This window comes from Centrocercus urophasianus, unplaced genomic scaffold, assembly GCF_019232065.1.
Source record: "Centrocercus urophasianus isolate 14NV4802_14NV808 unplaced genomic scaffold, USGS_Curo_1.0 seq_15, whole genome shotgun sequence".
In the NCBI taxonomy this organism is placed as follows: Eukaryota; Metazoa; Chordata; class Aves; order Galliformes; family Phasianidae; genus Centrocercus; species Centrocercus urophasianus.
Window position 1 is genome coordinate 46401811 of NW_024884697.1, and position 19014 is coordinate 46420824.

The 19014-nt window shown below is 43.3% G+C and overlaps 1 protein-coding gene across 1 annotated transcript in view; it reads right to left on the minus strand.

The window, feature by feature from the left end:
• Nucleotides 1–19014, minus strand: part of GRIN2B (glutamate ionotropic receptor NMDA type subunit 2B) — a 165135-nt gene that overhangs the window by 57581 nt on the left and 88540 nt on the right. The window contains exon 3 of the mRNA XM_042815977.1: nucleotides 16204–16318. Within this exon, the coding sequence (XP_042671911.1) occupies nucleotides 16204–16318 (115 nt within the window). The remainder of the gene's footprint in view (nucleotides 1–16203; nucleotides 16319–19014) is intronic.

Below are 19014 nucleotides of genomic sequence, written 5' to 3' on the forward strand. Positions count from 1 at the left end.
AAAGAAGAAATACCTCCAACACCTCCCCTACACTACCGTTCTCCTCAGGAACAGCCTGAGAGAGCAGGCAATGCAACTTGTCTTAAAGGTCAACAATAGTCATATGCATTTTACCAAGGGCGTAGAAGAAAGTATCAGTATCTAGTACACTGCACTAAGATCATACTACTGGTAAGAAACAAATCTACAGATTTTTAGCTCAATTAATCCAGCTAATTTCAATGCAGGCTGAAGCACAGTGCTAGAAAATACTCAGGATATAAATCCAGAGAGGGATCCAGAAAGCAAATTCAGCACATTCAGATGCACGTGGAGATACAAAAGAAAGAAGACCCATCTCTGAAAAAAGAGATGAACTCTAGGGTCAGTGCATGGGCATTATTCAATGAAATGGATTAACCCTACTATGAGTTCAGCACAGGTTCTTTTACAGCACTGCGTGCCATGCACTAGCAAGAGAGATAATGACCTCTCTAGGAAGGGCACAAAGCACAACAAGTAAAATCAAAACATTTTTTTAATAGCTCTGGTGCTATTGTTTGTCTGCATGTCCAACAGCAAATAGATGGAAGACCCTGGTATCTGCAGGTCAGCCATTCAGGCTTCTTTCATAGGCAAATTGGAATACTGCCTAATGCTTCAGAGACTCCATGCCCTCTTCCAGCCAAGACTCAAGACTATCAAAAATATGCACTAGCACTCATATGGAAACCTCATCCCCACAGACCAAGAGTCCTTGTGTAGATAAGTAATTACCTCAAACTACCCTGTAGCTGAAGGGAGCAAAACAGATACACTTATAGAAAGTATGTGTGTGATTATCACAACCTTAACGGCTTCACCATCCTCAAACTTGGCCTGAAACAGGTGAAGAAAATCTGAGGTCTTCTACACAGACATCTCAGAAATCATCTTCCCATGCAAGGAAGCCTCTGCCAGGCAGGCAAAAAGAGAGCTCACGTACTTTAAAAGATAGCTCCTTCCACTGTCTCTTGGAGTTGCTCACAGAGGGCTGGTGACCTGGCTCCTCTTTCTACAAACGTGATGTCAGAAAATCCTTGGAGCCAGTTACAGTTACTACCAAGGTCCATGTTATGCTGCAGGTAGGTAGCTGACTGTGCACATGACAATGTACATATGCACAACTCATTGCTCTACAAACTCTTTTAGAAATGAATGACCTGTAACAGCACAAATCTAAGCAAAAATAACCATTTTTTAGTCTCTTCCCCAAAGTATGGCTTTTTAAACAATGACATAATCAATCTCTTTTCAACACTGAAGTCCTGAGAGTCATTTATTTTAACCTTTCCCTTTCGCATCCCTTCTCCCTTTCTTTGTCTGTCCTAATGTTCTGGCTTTGCTGTAAAGTACTGGGTACTTTACACCAGTACCCTAGCAGAGCTATTTGGAAGGAAAACCTGAGATGGCTCCCTTGGCCTGCACATTTCAGATGAAGAACATGACAAGGACTATGGTGCCAGCTCACTAGGGGACAAAGGTGCTGCTGTGCCCTGCAAAGAGCGGTTGAGTGGGGAACTGCAGTACTAGTGTAACACAGACCAGTCCAGTTTGCAGCAACAGAGCAACTTCTAGAGAAGGAAAGGGAAGAGGAAGAGAGGGCAAGGCATTAAAGATACAGGCTTTGCATGACGCTCTCTAAGAGGATCACGTCTAGATGGTCTGTGAGAGGTCCTTCAAACACAAAGCAGCTTGGTTTTGCTTTAAGGTCTAGAAACCATCTTGCAAAGCTGTGAGGCTGCATAAATATTTTCCATTAAGTTTTTATACCCCATTCCAACCATTTCTAGGCTTTTCCTGCCGCTCAATTGTGCCCATGCTCACCATACCCTTCATCAGCCCTCAACAGGGAAAGAGATTGCAGCTTCAGGACCTTGACCTTGCACTGCTATTCTTCGCTAGCTGTTTCTTCAGAAATCAAGGTTCAGTTATTCCTGTCAGAGTCTGCATGGTTTTGCATTTATCATTTCAGAATTTTCTGGAGCAGAGATGGTAATTTCCTCTGAAGGAGGTACACTGGCTAAGAGAATGTTCTTTTTTTAACACCAGAATCATCTGGTTCATATTCTGGCTTCCTGAAACACACAGAAATATCTATTTGAATATAAATGAGAGGAGGTCCCTGACACTATTTCTTTTGCTGAAAATTTCAAAACAGCATTCAAAAATTTGAGATAAAAAAAAAAAATCAATTTGTACAGGTTGTGGCAACAAAAGATTCTGGAGTGTCTGTTTTCAAATTTGTGAGTTTTCTCACAAAAAGTTGAAATGTCTTAAGAAAAATAAGTACCTCGTATGAAAAAATATTTTAACTAAAACACATCTTTTTCCCCCCTCAAAAAAAAAAAAAAAAAATAATAATTCAGAGGATTTTCTGCAAGTAAACTCAGTGTGAGCCGTATTTGGACAGAGTCACTCAGGTATGCCCCTCTCCCTCCCCCAAGGACTACCCTTAAGTATTGTAACACATCAGCATCAACAGATCTTAGGATTATATCACTGAGACAAGCCCCAGTGAGCATGATAGATAAATGAATCTTAACCAGTGCATCTTCCAGATAACAGTCACACTTTCATAATATTAATATTTTCATTATATCCCATTTGGTGCATTTCTCTAAATTAAATGTTAGTAGGAGCTTGCCTACAGGGGACAATTTACCAGTAGAATCTATACCAATTGACAAGTCCTCAGCTTGAAGTCTCTTGCTGACCTTCCATAATCCATTTAGGAAGCCTCCTCTGCCTTTCACTTCACCTTTGTACAGCTGTAATCGTTTTAGGCCTGCAACTAAGGTGGGACACAGCATCCATCACAGGGGCAGACAGAAAGTTTGCAGCATCCCAGGAGTATGAAGGACTTCTTCACCTTCTACCCCCACCCATCCATAGCGACCCTGGCTGCACTTCTGGCCAAAAAAAATCCAGTAATATCCTATAGCATCCTCCTCTTGCTGTTGGACTCTACAGAAAGGTCCAACGGTTCCCCATGCAGTTTACACTGTAGCACCCCTAAAGACAGGGACTACTTCCTGGGGAGAGGCCATCGCTGCAGCTGCTCTGCAATGCCAGCAAGAGCCTTGGATGCAGACACATAGCCTCCACAGAAACTATGGACCATGGTGCCAACATGGTACCAACTGTACTTCTAAGGCAGAGAGGAGGCTGTGTTGGGATATGGGGGGGGGGGATACAGGTATGTTCAACTAGCTGAGGCTGGTCTCTGCAGGTTCCCCCTTTATTAAAGGAAGCAAGGGTGCTTTCGAGCAAGGGTGTGAGCCAGCCACTCTGAATTATCTTCCAGAAAAATCAGTCTCAATGCTGATCTGACTTCATAAGCATCGTTTCCCTTTCTCCTCCAGTCCCAAGCTCTGAGCCTGCTCAGCAGTACTGGCACCCCAGCTGCTACAGGGGCTTTCTGCTAAACTCTCTCTGTCCTCCAAATTTGTGCTTAGAGGTCCCATCCTCCTCAGCTTCTCTCATCACCTTCCGCATTCCCATTCTCTTCCCACAGCCAACGCACAATAAAGGCAAAGGTCCTCACTCAGTAAGACTTGCTTTCTGAAGCAGGACTGTGTAACATCTATTTCTTTGCTTACATTTACTTTCGTTTCAAATCTTAACTGAAATTGTGGGGGGCTTTTTCTCTCCCTTACCTACCCCCCTCACTGCCCTCTATGTGAAGCATTTATCTCTTTGAAGCATTACCAGATACACTATATAGGAAAGATAAGGCAGAAGAAATTAAATTGTATTGTTAGGTATCTATAATTACCCCAAGTCATTTTTTCCATAGTACAGCAATTTCAAATCTCTCGCAGCACTTTCTTTGGAAACCAGATGTTGACCAAGTCAGCTGTGTGCTAAGAATGCATTTTCATGAGTTGCGTTTCTGAAAGTTTGCAAAGGGGTGGTGGTGGCGGATGGGGATGCTCCTGGAAAATTCCACCCGCACAAGCAGAGCATTGGTAGTGCAGAGCCCTACCACTCTTATCGGGGAACTGGAGTGCTTCTCAGTCCTCCCTGTGTTTCAGCACAAACCGGGGTGCCTCCCTTGAACAGAAGGGGAGGGAGATTTCTTTGGTGCCCCCACCACTCAGAGGAGGGCAGAAGGGCTGGCTGATGGATGAGCATGTCTGGGAACTGGAGGATTTCCCCGGGAGGACTGCAGAACCAAACACAGAAAGGCTTCCAGCACTGAGGATAACAAATGTGGTAGGTGCCCCTGCAGTCAGTTCCCCTCTATTTCCCATTTCACATTCAATAGCTGCAGCTACAAGACTCCCACCATGCTCCTCAGACAACTGGTTGTCTAAAAGAACCCCCTGATCTTCAGCATAAAAGCACTTCTGCTTTAACTCCTGCCTCCTTGTTACTCTTTAATTACACCCACTTGGATTGTCCTAAAGAAGTCCTTTTTCTATTGATTAAACCCTTCAAATGTTTGCAAGAAATTATCATACTCCCAATCTGGCAACAATAAAGCCTGAGGAAGATCTGTCCTCTGCAACCAGGTTAGGATTCAGTAAGACACAGGCTATCATGAGAAAGTAGATTTTAACTATAGTTCAAGTAATATCCCACAGAAGACCCTGGGAATACTTTAGAGTGTTCATCTGAGATAGGGGACTTCATAATGGACAGAGTCCTCAGTGCAGATTTCACCAGATTGTACCTTTTTAACCTTTATTTGTAAGACAGTGTCTCCATTAGTCCCAGGCTGAAGCAAGGTGTCTGAGCAATGAGCAGGAAAATGCATACACATGCAAGGCTTATTCTCAGGCCAGAGCACAGAGGAGAACTATTCAAATACACCATGGGTTTGTTCCCTGGTCATTGCAAAAGCCAGGACCGCAAATAACAACCCACTGGAGGAAAAGGGATGAGGAATGGAGCTGGAGAAACCTACAGATGCAGGTTGATCTATGCACAGGAGGAACTCAAGGGAAGCTGCTGTCCACAGAAAGCCTATCTCAAAGGCTGAGAAGCCACAGGAATGCAATGCTGCCATAATCCCAGCAGTCTACAAAGCAAACACAATTAAATGCAGTAATACAAAGAATTCTGGCCTTGGTGAAAATGAGCACACATCTAAGAAGGAAGGCAAATATCTCCCACTTCTAAAATAGAACAAAAGTAAAACACTGGCCTCTAAGGAGTGAACTGAACTATCCCAAAATCTGAAAACACCCAGATGATGCTCCGAGCAAGCAGTTAAGTTCGGTGTTCAAGAGCTGATCTCAGACAGTAGACTGCAGAGAAAAGGTCTTTTTCTGTTATTCCCAGTGTCCCAGCCTGGACAGTGAGACTGTCATATGAGGCTGCTTAGACTTCAAGCTGATGGTGAACTTCAAGCACATCTCTGTTGCCCACGCTGCACCCAGTGTAAGTTGATTTACCAGCGATCACTATTTCTTTTGGAAAAAGAACAAAAAACAAAGTACCACAGTATTACATAATACCAAGGTGGATTTAGTGGTGTATGAAGGGATGTACAGCATCTATTAGCAGAGCTGCTGCAGTGTGCACCTTGTGTTAGGCAGTGGGGAGCAAGCTTCCCCCAGCCTGCGAGTGCCAGCCCTGCGTGCTCCAACACCAACCCAAATGGTGTCCTGATCAGGCTGTGCAAAAGCATGAGCTTTTTAAAGCGAGGTCTGAAAATACTGAAAAAAATATCGAAGGCTTTTCTTCGGCATAAAGCCAGGTTTGCTTGCTTTTTTGAATTTTCCATTAATCTTCCAAACTCTTCCATTCTGCATGCACACAAAAGTTGTGTTGTTATCAGATGTTATTAATAAAAGTGATGGAAATTTGGACCTAAACAAATGATTGCAAAAACTTCAACTGCTCACTGGGAAAGAAATAACATCTTTCAGAAGAAATAAAACTCAGTTCCAACAGTTCCACCTCCGTCCTCAGAGATAGCAGAACCATCAGTTTCAGCTTTGGTTCTGAATCAGACTGGAGGTATCTGAACTCCATTTTCCCACTGCCTGGGAGCCTGTCCTCACCATCTGACTAACAAGGCACCAGGATCTAGGGGAGATGCTGCCATTCTCTCCTCCATGTCACCTATCTGCACAGTATCTAAAAGGCTTTTAAGAGTTTACGCAAAAATGTCTGTTTCCATTTACAGCAGAAAAACTTCCAAAAGAAATCTTTCGGATCTGACCAAAATTAATGAATGTTCTCATTGATAACCGCTTTTTCACAGAATCATCTGTTCCTCTTTCTGTATTTCTGAGGCTTAAGTGTTATCATCTGAATATTTTAGAGCTGTAGACTTATGGAATGGCTTAGGCTGGAGGGGACCTCAAAGCCCACTCAGTTGCAACCCCTGCCAAGGGCAGGGCTACCACCCACGAGCTCAGCTGCCTAGGGCCCCATCCAACCTGGCCTTGAGCCTCCAGGGATGGGACACCCCCAGCAATCTGCCACTGCCTCACCATCCTCTTAGTAAATAATTTTGTCCTAATATCTAACTGAAATCTCCCCTCTTTTAGTTTAAAGGCATCCACCCTTGTCCTATTACTATCAGTCCAGGAAAGTTGTTCTGCTTCCTGCATGTAAACTCCTTTCAGGTACTGGAAGGCCACAATGAGGTCTCCTCAGAGCCTTATTTTCTCCAAGCTAAAGAAGCCTAGCTCCCTCAACCATTCTTTCTAAGGCAGGTCCTCCAGCCCTCTGAGCATCTTTGTGACCTCCTCTGGACCTGCTTGAACAGCTTTGCATCCTTCCTATACGAGAGGAAAGAAATGACAAAGGCTTTATCTTTCCTGGTCTCAATTCATATCACTTTTCCTGAAGACTGGGGACACAATGGCCAGAGTTCACTTAAAAACTCCTCACCTCCTTCTGCTTGAAACTGCTCTTTCTTGTACAAGACCGTTCCACAGTGCTGCTCTGCATCATTAAACAGCCTAACCTCGTTCCACCAAGGAGCGGCTGAATGTTACTCATAGTGAAATGCTGCCTGTATGTTAATTTTGTAAAGTGCTCAGGATCCTTCTAGAAGGAAGGAACAATAGAATTATAAGTCATTATCAGTATAGGAACTGAGGAAATAAACCTAAGGGAAACAAGTGCCAGAAACTGTCACACAAAATGCAGACCAAGTCGAAGGCTTAAACAGGAGCAAGAAAAAGGCTGTCAAACAACCTTCCGGGCTTGACATGGTGGGAGACATTGCAGAGAGCTCAGCAGAAAGAAATTAAATAGGCATGGCAAACTCCTGACTCAGCACATGACAGCACAGCCCCCAGCATATCTTTGAAATAAACCCAGGTCTGTAACGCCAACCCCTCTTCCAAGGAAGAAAGGCCAAGGGACAGTGACTGAAACTCACACGCTGCAACACAGCAAGGAACAAGTGAGCACTGGCGTCTAACATTACCGAAGGCAGTCTGAAAAAATACAGACTCAGAGAAAACACAGTTCAGGCAGAGGGAAAACAAACGATGCTTAGCATATTGTGCGCTCAAATCAATGGCACTAAGTGCATGTCAGAGTTCATGTGCAGCAAGAGAAACTCAAGCACGCAGCAGCTGCAGCGATAACAAGTTTTAGCACTAGATATCTTTGCGGACCAGCAGAGAAGTTAACACATAAAAAGTGCAAAGAAAACCACAGAGGAAAAGACTGTCTTGATTTTGGAAAAAATCTACGGAATTGTAGGGGTAGAAGGGACTTCTGGAGGTCAGCTCCAAGCCAACCCAGTAAGCAAATTCAGGAATAAAATCCAAGCAAGGGGCATGTGAGAACCAAGCGCTGGCCAGAACCAACACCAGAGGACCAAAACCAAGCCAAAGACACTACAAACAGCTACTCCTTATTGAACAAAAGTCTGAGTTTTAATTCAGTTGCATTGGTCAGGAAAAGCAAACTGCCAAACCCCCCAGCAAAAAATGGGGGGAGAGGAGGAGAAAGAAAAATAAAATTAAAAGAAAAAGAAAGAAAAATGCAAAGCCTTCTGAATATACAAATGAGGGCACAGCATCACCTCCTTCCTCTCAAGCCCAATGGAAAGAAAACAGAGCCTCCAGTTAATAATATTCAAGAAATATAAAAATAGAAATAAGCAAAGGAATCACAGGCCAAGCAAAGACATCAACATGAAACAAAGTCTCAAGCAAATGCAACTGAACAGATGAAAACACTCCCTCGGGCAGTAGGGGCATTGCCACCCCCTGTGAGGCTCTTTCAGCAGCGCTTTCTCCAGGCACCATTTGGTTGGTTGCTTCCTCTCTACCCTCACGTATCCATGAAATTCAAATCTTAAAGCCAACAAAATTGTCTTGTTTTTCTCCCAACTGTTCTTTTTCTTTGCATATTTGCGAAGAGTTTGGTCCTAAAGAGAGCGGAAGGGAGAGGATTCTTAAAATGTCAGCAAATATCACTTAGTTTTTTCACAGTGAAATATTTGCTTAAAAATGGCAATATGCAACATGAAAGCTTTAGAAATTTTCATATTCAGATGGCATTTTTTTCTATCAGAAATGGTCTATGTTGCAAAATGATTTTACTACCTTTAAATTAACTGAGAAAATATTTTTCAGGTCTAAAAATATTTTGTGTTAACTCAAAAAGAAATCTGATTTTATTTTCCTCCACCAAAAAACTCAAAGCAGAAATTAAGCTTCTTCCTTTCATTGGTAACCAAATCACACCTTCCTTTCCAGCTTTTTGAGGATGTCATTGATTGATCTGAAATGACGGGATGGATCCTTGATAAAGCGTTGTGAGAAGAATATTTAATTACTGTAGCCATACTTCAATGCTCATCTTCCTACAGGATTTCAGCTATCACCTGAATTAAGATATGGATATTTATTGTCAGCATCTTGGGAGTACATATTTTGACAATCAATGAAATGATCACAATGAATGGACATGGGTACAGAGCAGCGTGGTACATGCCACAAAAACCTCCAAGCCAGTGGTAAACGGGAGTAGTTTTGACCACAAGCAATATGGGTCTGGCACCAGCACACCAGCTCACCAACTCTACTGAGATGTTAAGAATTGAAAATTTCCAGCAGCATTGGGTATTTTTGAGTTATTGCGCTTTCTCAGCATTATTGTGTTTGAAGTACAAAAAAAAAGTACTTTTACTGCTTTTTCACATCTGCCCCTCACATTGTCAATGAGGCCCAGTAAGCCTGCACAAAGCCAGTTACAATTCTCTGCTGCCTTCAAAGAGTTAGGCAGTTGGTATGTAAAGCTTGCTGCCTACCAAGCTGACTAATGTTGTCTAATTGTTCCCTTGTACTCCCCCGTTGGTCCATCTGTACCCATCTGTTGCCTTTTGTTTTCTAATCAAAGTGTAACTAACCACTTTGGGGTAGGAGCCACCTTTCTGGTTATCTATCATACATCTCTCTGCAGAGCAGTCTCAGGTTCATCACTGGATGCTGGGGATAGCAGTGACAACACACAAGGAGTATCACCATGTGGCATGGGAGAGTGGACTGGAAGAAAGCCCCAGACCAGAATTCCCATCCAGAATGTAAATGAAACAAGAGCAGTCTTCTCCTGTGGACCACGTGATCTTAATGGACTTTTCCAACCTTAATGATTCTGTGATTCTGTGCTGGACAGCATTACCACATCAGTACAACAGGCACAGACTTCAGTCTAAGAAGTCCAAGAAGTCAGGCCGGCAACCCCAGTGCAGATCAGATAGCTACTATCACCCAAATCAGTTACACCAGAATGGAAGTGGAGGCACACCAATACTGACCACACATAATAAACATCTCCAGATTTTCCAATATCTGATTTGCATTAGAGGACAAGGTCTCTCCAAAAAGCTGTCATTGTTTCAATGTAAGAATTCTCTCTGGTAGCCAAGATGTAGGGCCTGGTGGAGGAGAGCCAGAATATTTTTCTGCAGGCTCATGAATCATACAAATATACTCCAAAATTCAAGCAAACAAAGTCAGCAACTGCTTCAACAAGCGGCAAAGAGAGAAAACAGCTCATAGTGTTGCAATATACAGTGGTTAGGAGGATGCATCCAGTATATGTCCTCTTTGGTCAAAGAGGTGGACTAGCTTGTTACAGCAGGATGTGGTAATCTAATCTAACGCTTTGATACAATCAGTCAAGCAAAGATACCATGTGATAAGAATGTCCACAAGATTTAAATTTGAGGCGTTTTCAGAAACATTATTCCATTTATCACCTGATAAGGAAAGCTTTGTGTTGCACTTGCAGCTGCCCTTTTCCTTAGGCATCAGTGTAAGATTAGCATGGCCAAAATTAGCCATAAATCCATACAGCTACACCCTGGGCAACTGTGAGAAGCTAGGCCAACTCCTGGCAGTGGGTGCAGTATAGGTGCACAAATAAAGCCATCTGGTTGTCTGATTGAATCAGGGTCATCAGTAGAGATATCAGTGTGACCTAGATCAGGCATCTGAGGGGCACAAGCTTGGGAGTAGGGTATCCTTAAAATATGTATTCTTTGATGCAAGCCTGATGTCTAATGAGAAGCAAGTGATTCAGCAAATTATGATCTCTTAGAGAAATGTTCAGAAAGAGCACTCCACAAATACATGTACAAACTCCCATTCTAATTTCAGCTATTTGTGCTTAAATCCAGAGAGGTGCATCTGCCCTAAGAGAAGCTACATCCGTCTAAAAGCTGGTTCTATGGGAACAGAATCAGTCACTAAATCTGAGTAGGTTTAAACAAACTCCTGTGCTATTTCTCTTCGGGGACAATGAGTCATAAATCCCCATGTACACAGGGAAATTAGCAAAACAAGACGGATTGGCAAAAACAATTTAATCTTGTCTCCCCATAAAAGGAGTCGGTAGGATAAAAAACATTTCCTCTGTGACCTGGACATGCTGACAAGATGCCAAAGCTCTGCACACAGAGCAGAACCTAACCTGAAGAAATAACTTCTTCTAGTGAGACAAGCATACCTGTGCAGGCATATTTAAGTGATCAGAAAGGCTTGCTCAGGTGGGCACCAGACAGCACAAGAAGGAAATTGTCTCAAATGATCTAGTTATCTTTCCAAAGGCAGAGAGGGGAAGGTCGTGAGAGAAGATGCTCGGAATTGCAAGGCTGCAAGTTTCACCTCACAACTTTGCGTTCTTGTCTCTCTCCTAAAGAGCCTTCTTCAGCAAAGGAAATAAATAAATAAATCTAAATCCTTCCTTCTGCTGAACAATGTAACGTGCACATGATTTACACTGGTTCTTCAAGAAATAGCCAGTGCCACACAGGTCATTACTGAAAACCAAAAATACTGATCAGATATTCAGTCCTCTTCTCCCCTTCCCTGTTATTTCTGCAATGGGAACACTGAATTGCAGAAGGAAATGACGACTGTAAATACTTGTTTTAATGCACAGAAAGACTTCAGACCAGCTCCATATGTCTTCTTCCTTAACAGAGACGATAAATCTCCCTTCGAGCTTGTGGTCCACACAGAGATGCTTGCAAACAACAAGAATCAGGGTCATTAGTGTCTTCCGCTCCTGTAGAAGCAGGTGCTAGTTAGTTTCCGATTACTCTGAAGTCTGCCTCACTATCAAAAGGTACAGCCTCTTTGGCATTTCTGTGGTGTTCACCAGTCCTTCAAAGCTGCAAACTCTGGGAGGTGACATGTACATCCATAAGGGCTGTTGTTTGCAGCCATCGACAATTGGCTTCTTGCACCAACTGCCAACATGAAATGTACATGGTAGGAGGTTGCAGAAACGATGTCCTCACTAGTTGAAATTGAAGTTTTTGCTGATCAGCCTACCCGTGACCCATTTTTTCTTTGCTGTATAATGAAGGCTCTTGTGAGACAATCTGCAGGTTCATCTTGCTCACCCAATACAAAAATGTAGGCTGGCAGAGAATCATGACATCACTTATTGTATCCTTCTGCTCTGATGCAGGACAGGAGAGAGACAGACCCTGCACTGCTGGATATTTTTTCGTGTCCTCCAGCAAATGAGCCTCACCAGCAAATGAGCCTTGCCATGTCTAACCATACTAACAATTAGATGGCTCCCTACATCCCTAACTGAAATCTTTCTGCTTGAAAATTTAGCAAGATTTCTTCTTCATCCTATTCACTGTGGACATAAAAAGCAACAGGCCATGATGTCCTTTTTCAACAGCGTTTCAGATGTCCAAAGTTCTTTTCTCCTTCCTCTTTTTTTAGATAAAACAAACCTTATTTTTCCGTTTTATTTCATCAGTCCTTCTCTGCAGCTCCCTCCCACACTCCAAGGGAAACTTTCCTGAGCACAGATGTGCATAACACCTCTGTGGTAAGCAGGGAATAAGGTTGCATGAGTTCACTAATTCAGAAACTCACCTTCTTTCTGTGATAGGACAAGGGGAAAAGGTTTTAAAATAAAGGAGGGGAGATCTAGATTAGATATCGGGGAAATATTCCTCAGAGAGGGTGGTGAGGTGCTGGCACAGGCTGCTCAGAGAGGTTGTGGATGCCCTGTCCCCAGAGGGGTTGAAGGCCAGGTTGGACGGGGCCCTGGTCAGCCTCAGCAGGTGCTCGGTCTAGCAGCTGGCAATCCTGCCAGTGCAGGGAAGTTGATGATCTTTCAGGCCTTTTCCAACGCAAGTCGTTCTATGATTCTATGATTCTGTGGACCATGACCCAGTCTGAACACATCTCTGAAAAGCCCATGCAGCAGCAAGTGGTGGGATCACTTTCTATCCTATTGTGATGTCATTCAGACTTCTGACAGAATGTCACACAGAAAATGACTCAATTCCTGGGGAGCACTAACATCTGCAGTGGAGTAGGGGAACAAGGTAGAAGCACCCTGTGGTTTTCTAATCATGTCTACACCCATGGCTGAAAGAAGCAAAACAGATGCTAATAATTGATTTTTAGGAGGTCAAAAACCAGGCACTGATAATTAGAGGAGCAGCAGGCAAACATTTAATCTGCAGAGGAGGTGGGTGTTTGTAGAGTCAGAAGATCAGGCGGAATGAAGCTTATGGCATGAGCTTCCTGTCTAAAATGGCTTAATGTGGCACCCCAGCCAAACACATCACCTGGGGCTTTGCAAGCCCAGCCAGGAGCAGGAGTTACGAGAGCATCTGAGGTAAGACATGCCCCAGGACACTTGTGAATAAGAGGGTGCTGCTGGGCAGCACAAGAGGTTGCAAGCCAGATGGCAAGGTGCTCTGAATCCACAGAGAGAAAAGGTGGAAAAGTTTTAGCCAGGGGGGAGGCTGAGGACAATTGAGTGATACAGGTGATGCAATACTCACAGCTCTCCTTTGTTAAAAGCCATGCTCAGGAGGGAACCACAGACATAGTGAGGTCTGGCATCCCCAGTGTCACTAGAGGAAAGGAAGGCAGCACACAAGAGGGGCTGGGAGCTGATGGGATGATTGCTGTGCCCTGCCTCAGCAGAGAAGGTGGATGTTAGCAGGAGCTGGAAAGCAGTGCTTGCCAGCTCTCACAAACTGTTCACAGACCCACAAGTCCTCACCATGCGTGAGATTATAGAGGAGTAGAGGGAGAAGACAATCAGTAAAATAAAGCCCGAGTGAAAATTCTTCCAATACAAGACACAGACACAATAATGAGGATAGTACCTAGCCCCTGGCAGGCCTTACAACACCTCTGACCTCAGCCTATTGCTGCACTGAGGCAGAACCCTTCTGGAGCACCTCCACCTGCATGTCTGCTCCTCTACAGTCAATACAACAGAGGCACACACGCACTTAAAAACACACCTAGTTTATGTTGGCTAGTGAAGCAAGAGCTCTACTAAACAGCTAATTAAGAGCTAGTGAGGGAAGGCATGTAGCCTTCTGCCTCTGAGGAACAGTCATGCTGAGAAGTGAATGAAGCACAGAACGTTTGTTATGAAGAGAGAAATTGTTACTCATACCCACGGTAGCAGAAAGGCTCAGGATACTGCCCCTTTCCAGAAAGTGGCAACTATCTGTGTTTTTTTTCGTGACTGTCAGCCCTGTAAGGCTTCCATTTGTCTGAAGGACACAGGAGGAGGTTTGTCATTATTGGGGTCTGGAGACAGCTGTAGCTCTTCTGGAAAATGAAATCCTGTTCTGAAATAGCTGGTGCATTTTTCAATGTTTTTCTTTCCATAACGGGCTGAAAAATCAAAATCTCAGCAAATTTCACAAATGTGGAATAGGTTCAGGGACTGCCTGCATCCTTGCTGCCAAGAAAATGGAAGGCTTCATGTGTGTTTTAAGATCTATCTTTCTGTACCACTAAATCCAGAGGAGACTAATAAAAATGATTGTAAGACTAGAAAACATGACCTAACAGGAGAGACTGAAAAAACTCTGGTTTAATCTGCAGCAGAGACTGGGAGACAGCATGATAGAAGCCTTCAAACATAGGTAGAGAAGATAAAAAGGAGGAAGAGAATAAACAATTCTCCATGTCCACAAGGGAGATGCCAAGTAGTAATGGGCTTAAACTGCAGTCAGGGAAATCTAGTTTAGACATTGGAAAAACTTTCCAGAGTAAGGAGAAAGAAGGCATGGAAGAGATTGCCTCAGGATTTCATGGAGTTTCTAGCATTGAAGGACTCTCAGAACAGGTGAAACAAACATCTGTCAGAAATCATTTCAGTCTAGTTGATCCTTCCCTTGGGCAGAGGGGGAACTAAACGACCTCTTGATGTTCCTTCTAGGCACAACATCTGATAATGGATAAAAGTGTGCAGTGCTGTAATTAAAGACTGAGCAATCGTGAGTGCACACAAGTGGACTGAATCAGTGTTTGCTATGCAGCTACTTTCACCTCTCATCTCCTACTGCCTGTGTGTTTGACTGGGAAACTCTCCTATTCTTCACAGTTTCTTCTGTGTATTACCCAGATGTTGCTAGGATGAAACATCTTGCTAGTTTCACAGAAATTAGTGAGAGTTTGGATGATTTTACACTGCAAAGCAATTCACTTACAAATATATTTGGATTGTGTGCTAATAATATATGAATAATTTATGGTTTATATTGTGGCATTGCCTGGGAGCTGCTGTTAAGGGACAGCATTCCACTCAGTGTGCCTCTGCAAACATGGAACAAAATTATGATCTTTGCCACAGAGAGCCGTTTCACTCTTAGGTTTTAAAGTTTGCATTTCAGCTGAATGGAGAAAATTAATAACAGGACATTGTGATTCCAGCTATGAAATGTGTTTTTTGTGATCAGAGCATACTGGAGATGATTTCAATGTCTTCCAGGAAGAAAACATTTAAACAGCTCAGAGTGTGATTATAACAATCTGATCTTCACACTGAGATCCCCCTTCAAGGTGAAACATTTGTGCTCAGGAACTACAAAGAACTGAACTGTTTCTGACTTTTGCCAAGCAGTCATGGAGAGAAGGCTTTTTCTGGCTAGCAGAACAAGGGAGCATTTTTCTAGGCCATACACATGATCACAATGATCCAACCTGAGATCTGCTTCATGTCTGTTGAGTGCTCTACTGAATTCTCCTTGCTTTTACAACAACTTCTCATCCCCATCATTTTTCTGTGTCTTACAACTACCTCCAGCTAACCCCTCTGAGCAGCTGATTCAAACCATTCGGGAACACTTTTTCCCAGCCTGGACCACCAACATTTATGTGGGAGGTGAAACAAACTAAAGCTTTGCACTAACACAAAAATCCACACCATTTCTAAAATGGTGCTTTGGGTCACATACAAATTATTCAGAAATACACAAGTTTAGATATTTGAGCAACTTCATATGATCTCATGTACACATCCTACCTCATACACAAGCAAGTAACAGTGGCCAGATATATCAAGTACAGTTAACAGTGGCATATTACTAAGTGAGACTGTGGTTCAATCACAGCTAGTTATCATAGAGAACTCCACAGCCTCCAAGCCATGCAGATAAGTATTTTCTATCTGTGCCACTGAAACTCATGGCACAAAGGAGATCTCTTCTCTGAAAGACAGGAAAACTTATGTCCAGAGGTGAAAGAAAGGAAGTTGATGAATTTTTTATGCATGCTAATGGAAGAATGTAATGGCATCCTGCATGGAGATGACAGCAGCTTGGGTACTGGAGATACCAGTGGCCCAGGATGAAAGAATGAGATTGCCAACTCTTCATAAGTAAGAAAAGGTAGGGGGATAACTTGCTCAGAGCCTTCTTCCATCCTCCTCCTGCCTGACAAAGCTTGAGAATTACCAAACATGTCCTACCCTCTCCCACTTCCTCTCCTTGGTCAGAAGGATGATCACCAGCTTGGGATGCATCTGGTATCCGTCCTCACTGAATGACAAATTCCTGCCTTCGAAGGTGACGTTAATCAGGTACCTGTTGGAGAGAGAAAAGAGCAAGATGAACATTAATGCTTGGGAACTGAACCTGAAAGGAGAGCCTGCCTCCCCCTCTGCAATTTGTGCCAGGGTGACAGAAGTACACTACGAACAACTGTTGTTAATCTGGGGACAGCAAAGGAAAATCTGAAAGGAAGTGGGTGGTAGAAACAGTACAAACAGTCCAGGAACTGGGGCAATCAGACAAGGTAGTACACTTGTCCACATTTAGGACTTGAGTACAGAAGTGATGTCCCATGTTAGGTCTCACCAAATTCCTGAAAGCAAGTGACAAGTGTACGTGTGCCCACAGTCTTTGATTTCTTCTTTGCACACAGGGCAAAGAAATCCATAGCAATTAGCTGTGTAAACATGGTCCACAGCCTACATTTTGCTCACTCTCCAAGGGGGATTTCACATTTCATTTGAGGACAGTAGTGGCTCACACGTGAAGCAGTGGATACAGCCCCTCCCTGCCCAAATATCCAGGCAGCAACAAAGGAAGCCGCAGGGAACAGAGGAATGAACAGTGCACCTGTGAGATACCCTGTTCCTATTAGAGTTAGCATGCCCTACAGGGCCAAAAGCGATCCTCAGAAACAGCTTAGGAACAGGGTCAGAGGGTGCTCAGATACCCCAGTGGAAGTCCTTTTCACTAGGACAGAGCCATGCCATGTACCCAGCAAGATCAAACTATAGGGTGACCAATCCTGTGGATCCCTGCAGCCAACATTAATGATTCCCTTTGTCTGGAAGGGCTCCGTCGCTGCTGTGTGAGGCACCCCGCTTTGGGCCATCTCATGTCAGCTGTACAAATGGACTATTAAACAGTCCAGGCTTCAGTCTCATTCATCCTCAGGCCTCTTCACTCAGCCGGCAGTGGGGAAGACCTTTAAGTGGACCGAGATTACAACTACACTCATTTCCAGGCATTTCTGCATTGCGAGAGTATGTTGAAGCGGCGTTGCTGTAAAAGGGAATCAGATCTGTTGTTTTCTTAACTGTCAGACCATCCAGAATGACACTGGGGGGAAGGCAAATACACATTTCACAGTTCAGTGGCTTACAAGACATCTCCATGGCACTCTGACAGTTTCCCCTGTTCATATATTTCACTTTAGTTCACAGTCCTGTTTCATAAAGTAGGTTTTGCCTTTGTACACCTGCTCTAGCACTAGTAGCATCACATCATGGGAGAGGCAGAGGTGACTGAGCTGCCTGCAGGGCAGCCCCAGGACACTGCCTGCCTCTGCTTCACCCATTCTCCTGTAAATTACACAAGTAAAGTTTCCATTACAGTCACAAGAGGCTCTTCTGCTCTATTACACCCATGACGCTAGCAAACATTTCCTAATACTCAGCTTCAGTTTGTCCCTTTGAACTTAATTTGAACCAATTTCAAGGGAAAAACAATCAAATCAAAAATACAAAACAAATTCCTGTCCTTTCAAGAGGTTCACACTTTCCCACAGAGAACTCCATACTAATTTAACAAAAGTATAGGTAGTAGGCAAAATTTTTCAAATGGAAAAGCAGGTCACAATTTTAGCTTCTTCCATTTCCCAGAAATTTTTTTCTTAAGTTTAATAGTCAACAAAACTCATCCACTAATTTCCCAAATCAAATGTAATTGGCAATTAATTCTAAAGGAAATTCCATACTTGCTCTATGTTGTGACCTCCAGAAGACATACACAGTGTGGAAAACACAGCCCTACAGAAGCCCAGTGGGAAACACTGCAACAGGCCTATTTTCAAGAGCAGACTACTTGATGTTTTCTGACAGTCAGACTCATCCAGAACCCAAAAACCAAGGGAACTCCAAATCATCAGTTGCTTGAAAAATCTCAGCCACATAACTGTGTCTTAGTGTAAAACATCCCATGGTCTTCTTGCTTTCCATCCCCAGCTGTTTGCATTGCTCTGGTAGAGAGGAACGCACAGCACAGACCACCACGGGCATTTGTGGCCTACCTGACCTATGAAACGCTCTGACAGTGATAAAGACCTTTCAGTCTGTGACCAGACTCTGAGCATCCTGATCTAGCTGTAGGTGTCCCTGTTCACTGCAGGAAGTTGGATCAGATGGCCTTTAAAGATCCCTTCTAACTCAGAAGACCATGATTCTGAGATTACAGCTATATCCCTTTCATGACCTCTGTGCGCTGGGTCTCAGAGGAATTACAAAGCAAGGCTCCAAGAAGATGAGTACCCCAGTAGCCTGATGGGAGTTGCAGCTTTACGTGTCAGTATTTAGAAAACAGTGTCAGTGTCTAATTAAACAAATAGTGATATTAGGTGGTTCTCGGTCCTCTTTCCCCTCCCACCCGAGAATGATGCCATTGTGTGAATCTCCCTTGCACAGCCTAACAAGAGGAGATCACACAAATCAGTAAGAGATACAACACAAGAGGGTGTAATTTCTGTTTGTTTTCTACCAGAAAGATTAGAACTGCTAATAATAATCAAGGAGGAATCATCAGTGACTCCGATCCTTAGAGTTGCCTTGAGATTTACACTGAAAGCAGCATTAAAATCCCTCACTTCGCACCTTAATGACTGAAATTAGTCTCCAAAATTGGCACAATAACTCTTCAGAGGGTTCTCTCTGTAACCCTTTAGTAACATGTTTACAAAAGTGTGCAGGAAGTGTGCAAAAAAAAAAAAAAAAAAAAAAAAAAAAAAAAAAAAAGAA